The sequence below is a fragment of the Sturnus vulgaris genome, chromosome 4, assembly GCF_052056855.1.
Source record: "Sturnus vulgaris isolate bStuVul1 chromosome 4, bStuVul1.hap1, whole genome shotgun sequence".
Classification (NCBI taxonomy): Eukaryota; Metazoa; Chordata; class Aves; order Passeriformes; family Sturnidae; genus Sturnus; species Sturnus vulgaris.
In genome coordinates this window covers 5,222,309-5,231,386 of record NC_142246.1, presented here as the reverse complement: position 1 = coordinate 5,231,386, position 9,078 = coordinate 5,222,309, and the positions used below count along the sequence as shown (strand labels likewise).

At 52.5% G+C, this 9,078-nt stretch overlaps 1 protein-coding gene and 1 long non-coding RNA gene across 2 annotated transcripts; one reads left to right on the top strand and one right to left on the bottom strand.

Annotated features, from left to right (window-relative positions):
- Nucleotides 1-337: 337 nt before the first annotated feature.
- On the bottom strand, nucleotides 338-3,886 carry FOXI3 (forkhead box I3). Its single transcript, XM_088164413.1, has 2 exons — nucleotides 3,187-3,886; nucleotides 338-2,030 (listed from the first exon to the last, which is right to left on the bottom strand). The coding sequence occupies exons 1-2, from the start codon at nucleotides 3,884-3,886 to the stop codon at nucleotides 1,441-1,443; spliced, it is 1,290 nt and encodes a 429-aa protein (XP_088020539.1). The 3' UTR covers nucleotides 338-1,440.
- Nucleotides 3,553-8,836, top strand: LOC148223850 (uncharacterized). Its single transcript, XR_015802991.1, has 4 exons — nucleotides 3,553-3,577; nucleotides 5,601-5,713; nucleotides 6,414-6,499; nucleotides 7,260-8,836. It is a non-coding gene; the product is annotated as an uncharacterized LOC148223850 (long non-coding RNA).
- The last annotated feature ends 242 nt before the right edge of the window (nucleotides 8,837-9,078 follow it).

Here is a 9,078-nt window from a genome sequence, read left to right as displayed (position 1 = left end):
TCATGGCTTATGGGTGATGGATTCTCCTTTCCCAGCAGCAGGAAATCAGGAAGGATTCCCAGAAGCGCTGCCTGCCCCTCTGGCTGACTGGTCCCACCTCTTCACTGGCCAACAGTGCAAGCAGGTGCAATCCCAATAGAGAAACTGATTTGCAAAACGGACTGAGCCTCCTGCAAGCTGGCACCGCTCTGGAACCAGTCCCACCTCTTTTACTGTTGCAAATTTTTATTTTTTTTTTTACCAAACCGGGCTGAAAAAGGGCAGTTGTGATTCCGACCGTTGAGAAAAATAAACAAAAACGAAAGAGTGCCCACACTACACAGTGAGACTCCAAGAAACTGCACACCAGCTCAGATGTGTCTCTTTTGCGAGCAAAGCAGGCTTTTTTCTGCCCTACTGCACAGATGAAATTGTTCATAAATTTTTACACCTTTTATCTCAAACGAGATGAAAAAAAAACTGCCTCCAACAGAGTTTTAAAATACTTCAAACATACTGATGAACAACCAGGCCGATATCTAACAATTGTTAATATTTTATTCCCAACAGCTGTTCAGCCTGAAAAGTTTCAGTAATACACTAAAAACAGAAACAAAACCAACAAAAAATTCAAAACAAATAAAACAACAAAAAAAGGGGGAAAACAAAGTAAAATAAACTTTAACAAAGTTTAAAACACATTATAAATAAGTACAGCTCCAGAGCATAATTTACAAATATAAAACCACATAGAAACGTATGTACAGAAGAGTTACATTACGTACAAATATGTATAAAAATACCCCAGTGTTTATTCTTGTGCTAAAGCTGCGTGGCTAGAGTTATCTTTGGTACTAAGCTCAGGGAAAGAAGATTGTTTTACAAGACATGGCCCTGCTGTACAATATGCCAGACACAGGAAGACCATCCATGGGTTTGAGGAGGTTTGGGGTGGTTGTTTATACAGGATTTTCCCCTGTGCATTGCATATTGCAGGATCAGGGCACAAGCAAGGGCTGACAGAGGCAACGGCTGGCAGAAGAGTTTTTTTAATACATTGTACAAGGCACTTCATAAGAAATCTCTTCATTTTTTTTTCCTGTTCTCTTCTAAGACTCACTGGATGTCTACGCTTGGCTCTTGCCAATACCACTTTATGGCTATGGTTTTTAAACTTCTTGTTCTACATTCAGGATTAGAAACCTCTGAAAACATTAATTCAGTTCACGCCTGCAGAATTTAGATGGCAAACCATCTACACCACCTAACGTTTTCCTGGATGGGGAAAAAACTTTGCATCTGCCTTCTGCTGGTGCTTAAGGGGTGTTCTTATTTTGAAAGGTGAGAAGATCAGTAGTCCTGGAAGAACTCCTGGGAAGTGTCCACGTTGAAATGCTGTTTGCAAAAGCGCACGGTCCGACTCCCATTCCCTTTGCAGCGCTGGCTGGCTGCCCCAGCACCCTACACCTCTGTCCCATCCCGTGTGTAGATGAGGCTGTTGACTGTGAAGTTGTAGTAGTGGTTGTACTGGGCGCCCTGGCTGCCGCTGCTGGGGTGGAAGGAGCTGTAGTAGGCAGGGGAAGGTCCCGCGACCCGCTGCAGCTGGTCTGGGGAAGGCACCTCCTGAGAAGAGCTGCTGGAAGGGGTGAAAGTGCCACTGCTCAGCTGTCCAGCAGAGAAGTTCCTGTGATGCAGGTCACTGCTGAGACCCCCTGTCAGCCGGCCGCCTCCGCCGCTCAGGGAGCTCATGCCGCTGAAGAAGGTGCTGAGGCAGCTGGGGGTGGATGAAATGATGCTGGAGGGAGAGGAGCTTTTGGGATGGTCCCTGGCAGAGGGTGAGGGGTCCAGCTCTGGGGGTGGGCTGTTTCCACACGGTTTGCCTGTGGCTGGGATGGGTCGTTCTTCCTCGGCCTTCAGGCCCCCCAGGGAGGAGGCTGCAGAGGCGGCCGCGGGGGCGTTGGGCTCAGAGCGCCGCTTGCGCTTGCGACGGAAGTTCCCGTTGTCAAACATCTTCTCACAGTTGGGATCTAAGGTCCAGTAGTTTCCCTTCCCTGGTGGAAAACAGGAGACACAAGAGAGAAAGTCAACTTCTGCGACAGTGAGCTCCTCTGCTGACAGATAAGCAGCATGCATGTCTTGTCCAACTGGCACAGAGTGCACATCTCTCCTGCACCTGTTCCTCCTCCCTCTGTTGTCCAGTACATGGATCCAAAACCTGGCTCCAGGACATTTCCACCTCCATCCCTCCAATGCCCAAGTGAACCTTAAGGCCACGCAGAAGAAGAGAACCTCCCCATCCCAGAGCATAAACAGATCAGCACCCCTAGCTAAAGAGAATGTGAAGAGGGGCTCCCCTTGCTCCGGCTGCCTCACAGAAGCTGGGGCACTCGCAGCCATCTCAGCAATGGGTGACAAGGCAGTGCCCGGGCCATGGCTCATAGACAAGCTGATGGAGAGGCAGGTTGGTACACTCAGGCACTCCACGGCAGGCCAGCAGCACTGAGCTGCGGGGACTTCAGACAAGCTGCCCCTCGCACAAGCCTTGGTGCGAGGTGCTGAGATGACATCAGCTATTTCCACTCGCCTCCTGCCCACGGCCGGGACGGGAGCAGTGACCCCACGATGTCCCGAACGGCTCCAGCCCGGCACGTTCCGGCTCCGCCGGGCCGGACCAGCGCTGTCCGGGCGCGCCTCCGCCCACTCCCGGGCACCGGCTGTGCCCCGGGGCCGGCCCGGACAGCGGCGGGCAGGGAGGGGAGCCGTGAATCACGGGCAAAAGGAGCCGGACCTTGCACAACCGGCGCTCCCGGGCTGCTGGGGACGGGGCGAGTGCTGGGGCAGGCTGGCCCCCGCCTACACCGCCCGCGGGGCAGCGCCGGCCCGGGCTGGGGCCAAAGGGGATGGACACAACACAGCTCCCGGGTCAGGGGACGGGGGAGAGCGGTGTCCTCAGTGCGCTGGCCCCGACGGGACGGGGAGCGCAGTCTCATCACAGCATCCGACTAGAAGGGATGGAGAAACGCGGTCTCACCACAGCGCTGGCCCCGAGGGGACGAGAGCGCGGTGTCAGGACAGAGCCCGACTATCAGGGGACAGGGACCCGCCGGCCACGGGGACGCTGCCGCCCCTCTCTCACGGCGGTGCCGGTGTCCGCCCCCGCCGTTCCCCGCCGCCCAGCCATCCCTCCCTCCCGGCGCTGCACCTCACCGGGGTCGTCCTCGTCGCGGGGCACCTTGCGGAAGCAGTCATTGAGGCTGAGGTTGTGGCGGATGCTGTTCTGCCACCCGGCCTTGCTGCGCTTGTAGAAAGGGAAGTTCTCGGCCACGTACTGATAGATGTGGCTGAGGGTGAGCTTCCTCTCGGGCGCGCTCTGGATGGCCATGGCGATCAGCGCCGAGTACGAGTAGGGCGGCCGCACCAGCTTCAGCAGCTCCTCCTGGCTGGCCAGGCTGAGCCAGCTCAGCTCCGCGCCGCCCGCCGACGGCGAGCCGGGCGCCGGGGGCGAGCCCACGAGCTGTCCGCCCCGCGAGCAGCCGTACGAGGCGGGCGGCAGGAAGGGCGCGGCGGCGGCGGCGGCGGCGCCGGGCGGGCCCTGCAGGTAGGGAGCGGGGCTGTTCATGCCCCACAGGTACCCGGCGTTGGCGGGAGCCCCGTAGTCCCCCAGCGCGTACCCGCCCGCCCGCTGCCCCGAGGAGGCGGCGGCGGCGGCAGCGGCGGCGGCGGCCGCGGCGGCGGCGGCGGCGGCGCCGGGCGGGTGAAGGCTGGGCTGGGGGTAGACGCTGAAGTTCTCGCTGCAGTACACGGCCATGTCGGGGGCTTCCTGTGCGCTGCGGGGCTGCGGGGGCGCGGGGGCGGCCGCCGGCGCCGAGGCTCTGGGCTGCGCCTGCTGCAACTCACCGGCGCTCATAATCCCTGGCCATGCAGGGCGGCCGGCGCTCCCCCCCGCTCCCGTCCTCTCCCGGCGACACCCCCCGCCCCGCGGCCCCGGTGGCCCTAGACCAAAAACTCCCGGGGGGCTGCGGCGCGGCGCCCTTATAGGCGCTGCCGTGCGCCCGCACTCCCCGCCCGCGGCCGGGGCCGGGGCTGGGCGGGCGGCGGCGGCGCGCAGGGAGCAGCCAGTAGCGCGGCTCGGCGGCGGCCGGGGAGGCGGAGGGGGGCAAGGCCGGGCCCCGAGAGCGGCGATGGGGGAGGGACCGGCGGGGGAGCTGCGGGAGGCGCCAGGGATTTGGCTCCCGGCAGCGCGGGGGCAGCATCCCCGAGCCGGACCCACCTCCCGTGCTGTGCCCGTCCTCCCCCCTCCACGACCTGAGGGTCTCTCCCGGCTCTGCCCGGTCGCCCCCGCAACGCTGCCCCCTCCCCGGAGCTGTCCGCGCTGCCCCGGCGCTCGGGGATGCCATCCTGCTTTCCCACGGATGCGATCGCCCCCGATGCCTTCGGCCCCGACGCTGAGGTCGGAGGGGGATGAGCATCGCTGCGGTTCCTCGACGGGAGCGCCAAGGGAGGACTTTGCTTAAACTCTGTTCTTGAAGTGTAGTTTTGCCGCCCGTGTCCCAACAGCCGGGGCTGAGATCGCAGTTCATTAGCTTTGGATAAGGAATTGCTTTGGATAAGGAATTTCCCGAAATTAAACAAACAAACAAACACCACCGGCGTCTTCGCTCGTATCGCGGGCGGAACGGGCTGGAGGGAGTGGGGCGAGATTTAGTGAATAAAAGTTATTTTCGCCTTAGTGCTCCGGGGCAGCCTGACGGAAAGCACATCCTTTTGCAGAGAAAAAGCTCTCGGTGCTCATAACGATCCCGACACCGGGATCTACACAGGGGCCAGCTCTGTCAAATCTTCTGGTCCGGGGCAAAGCACACGTGTAATAACAGAAATACGGTCAGTGGTGCGGGAGGATTTAGAGACTTTGTCTAAATACCAGGTATATGAGATGTACATTTAATCTCCCCTTCTTAAATGGAGTTGTTATTCAGTTTTCTGCTGGTAAAAGTGCCCCAAAATGTCCTTTCCTGGTGTATACACGAAGTGCTCTCTGCAAGCGCCGGGTGTCTCGGTCTGACAACAGGATTTGGGGCAGAGAGGAACGTTTGGGAAAAGTCTTAGCATTTTATTTCTTCCATAAAATAGTTATAAAAGCAGGCGTAAACCAGTGAAGCTTTCCTGAGCTCACTCCAATCCCAAATTTTCATCCCCTGTGTGATTTGAGTAGGGATATAATAGCCGAAGGATTTTCAACTTTTTATTTCGTTTTAAAACAAGTCAACAAACTTTTTTTGAGGCAGAGAATAACTTAAAAGTGACTGAATCAAAGAATTAGGATTTGGGGTTTTCTCCTTTAGTCATAAAGAGAGGTGTTTGGGGAGTTTGTTGGGTTTTTTGTTTTCGTGGGGTTTTGTGTGTGTGCGTGTGCGTTTTTTTCCTTTTCTGTTGTTATTTTGTTGCCGTCACTATTGCTGTTGCTGATTTTATTTTGCATCCCTTGGGGAAAGAGCTTTCGGTGTGTATTGGATACCCAGAACAGCAGGAGAAAAGTTTACATTACGTTTCACAAGATGCCTTTTCCCTTCTCAGCTTCCTTCTCTTCAAGATTTATAACAGCTCCTCATCTTTTTTTAAAGCAGGGTCGCGCTGGAAAATGCCGATTTGAAATCTGACGGGACAGCAGACATCCAAACCAAGCACTTTAAGGGGAAATCACATCTAGAAATGACATTTAAAGAGCAAGAAACAGGTAGACTTTTAAAACGCAATTTCCCTCTGAATCTGAAGAGCTAAACCGAAAATATTATTCTCTAAAATTACAACAAATCTGTGTTTATCCGTTTGGCCAAAAGCCCCGCAATTGTTGCAAGAGGGAGAGGAGCAGTCAGTGGGATCGCCGTATCGCTCGAAATTGAGGTTTTTGCTCCAGGGATTTGATATTTTTGGGCAAAGGCAGAGCCATCTAGAGGAACAGCCCGGCTATGGCGAGGCGGGGAAAGCAGTTTCCCTCACAGGCATGGGGTGCTGCCTTCGAGCTTCCCTGAGCTGATTCCTCTGCCTCCAACAAAGGAAACGGGTTAGAAAATAATGCTGAATTAGCTCTAATAAAAATGCGTGTCCTCAGAAAACTCCAGCTTGCTTTACCAAATAGTAAGGAATGTGAAACAAAAATAGCTTTAGAGAGGTTATTACATAGCTGGGATGGCATGGATATGCAAACCAACACTTAATTTAAAGAGTGGAGAGAATAAAGCTTTGATGGTGTGACGGCTGTAAAAACATTTAATTTTCTTAATGCATTTATCCTGCAAGTGGCGTGCAGTGTTGCCTCGAAACATCATCAGCTCTCAGTACAGACCTGTTGCTGCTCCCTTCTGCCAAGGCATGAGGAGAGCATGAAGAGATCCAGCACTGCCTCTCTGCTTTCTAAATGCTGCTTTTTTTTCCAGAGAGCTCTCGGAGACATTTGCCTTGGAGAAACTCACCGGGGAGCTGGCAAGAGATGATGAAACACAAAACTGAAATCAGTTTCAAGGTAAGAGTCTGAGGCTACTGTCCATCCCTGGGAGAAGGTTTGGGGCTGGGTTTCAGCAGCTTTGTTGGCTCTGTGAGTGGGCAGCGAGGTGTGCTGGGTAGAGGAGCCCGTGGCACCTCCAGTTGGGCTGAGCTGTATCCCCAGCCAGCTGGGATCAAGTGCAAACCTCTCCACAAAGCTGCCTTGGAAAATGTTTCAAGGCTTCCCAAGTGCTGCAGGAGAGCAGGATCCTCCCCATCCTCGCCTGGTGCTGTCCCCACTGTTGGCTGAGGTGCTGTGCCTGTCCTTGTTGTGCACTGCACTTTTCCCCCTGCAGGAAGACACTGGCTGTGCCTCTGAGCCCTGCTCCTCTGAACATGTAGGTACAGGCTCCACTTCCCTGGTGTCGATCTCAGGTGTGTGTGCAGCTGAACACGAAACCTGAAAATGCTTCAGAGCTGAGCGCCCAGCCCAGCAATGGGAGCAGATTCCTGCACCCACCTGGACCTCTCTCCGTTTCCCAAGGATGCTGAGCTCTAGCACAGGGTATGTGTTGGGGGAACAGAACACAATAGCCCATATTGGCTTCTATTGCCTTTACCAGGAGGATAGAGAAACCAGGATCCATTCAGTGGCTCCAGATTTCTGCAGGTTTGTTTTGTTTTGGCTGCATTTGCAATCTAAGTCTTGCTTTTTCCCCAGGGCTGGCAAGGAGCAAGGTGGAAACTCCATGGTCCACATAAAATCTGCTCAGTAAAAATTCTTTTATTTCTTTCTCCAGAGTGATCAGTGAAATTGGGAATGAGTTCTTCATCGTCAGAGGCAAGATGGAAACATTGTCTTTTCTCTTGAAGTACTCCATTGTCTCCACCCTCAAGAAAATAAGGAATTGACTAAGAGCAGCTCAAATTAAATTTAAAATCTAGTATTCCTTCCTTCCTTAGAGCCAAGCATATTCCTCCCTACTCTTCCCTATTAATATGCTGTAAGAACATCTCTTTTTTTCGCTCAACCCCTGATTTGTCCTGCAAATGGCTAACAGAGAGTATCTGATGGTGTGCAATAGATGTTTCAGTGCTGTGAATTTGGGAAGGCTGTTCTGTGTACGTGTACACGGGTTAAAGTAATGTTTATCCCTTACCTAAGGAGAATGATGTATATTCCTTCCTCTCTGTATCTAGTAATCTACTGGACTGAAGTTCTGGCCATCTAATTTTGCCACCTTGCCTTATGATAAAATCAGAGATTTTCAAACCTTTTCTTGATTTTTCAGACTCTACAATGCTTCCTGGAGAGGTGCCCTCATCCCACCATGTTCAGGCTTAGTTTGGTTTTGAGTTCACGGTCTCTGTTAAACTCTGCAGGCTGCAAACTGAGGGTTAACGTTTTGGATTGTTTATAATAATATTTTCTCAGTGCAATTCTATGCTGCTTAGTGTCATGGAGCCCCTGGACCGGGCCACAAAGAGAGGAATAAATCATAGTTCACCACAAGCTGTAGTTTCTGCAGCACTTGAGGCTGCTGGGAGCAATCCCCCTGGCTGAAAGGAGCAGTGTCTGCTCTCTGTCCACTTCTCACCGTTTTTTTAAGGCTGCTGTGCTCAGCACACACACAAGTGTTTCTGTGGCTGGCTGGGGCACTAATCCGGTTTGAGGAGAACACCCTCTTCCCAATCCTTTTTTCTCCCTTTTTTCTTATCCCCTCAGGTTAGCTTTAGCCTGGGCCTGCCTAGCCCCTTCCTGAGTGAGAGCTTGTTAGTGACTGATTAGCCCAAGTTTTGATAAAAGCTTCATTGTTTGTAACCCCTGTAAACTACCCGGAGCTGTGCTCCTAATAAAAGTGGGATTAAATAGACACCTTGGGAGTGAGACAGTTGCAACTGGGAATTTCAGAGTTTTAAGGGACTGAGGGATGTGGCCAGGCTTCAGTAACTCTGTGTATCAGAAGTGATTTTACCAAAACTGGGAAAGAAGCCTGACTTTTGTGTTTTGGGGGGAAAAGGAACGTGGTGGGAGACAGAAGGAAGTCACCTGTTTGTGTCTGGATTAAGCACACGCTCCAGGGCTTTGGAAACATGTTTGCAGAAGTTCTCAGCACCCTGCATTCCTCCAGCTTCTCTTCAGGCTTAAGATTCATAAAAAGTATTTAAAAATCTTTACGCTGATCACATGAATTTAATCCTTCCTGCTTTTATTTTTGCAACAGTAAAAATGTCTACTTGGCAATGACACATGCCTGATTTGGTACTCTTGTGTTGTATCTTTTCTGGGAGGAATGTTAAGCAAGAGGCTTCTTCCCTCCTGCCTAAAGCAAGAAATTGAGCTGGGCTGAAATAAAGCATCTCTGTGCGTTTAAAATGGTTTTTGTGTGTAATGGGTTATTTGAAGTTGAGCTTGGTGCTCTGGGCTGGTTATTCTATAGTCATCACTCCCATAGGTAAGGTAAAGGCCAAAATCTTTTGGTCCTAATTCATCTGAATAAGCCACCTCCACTCTGGAATAGAAACAGAAAAACATAAATACATAAAACATAAATTTATGGTCAGCTAAGATAAAAATAATCAAAACTATTAGTAGATAAAGGCAGTGGCTGCCATCAC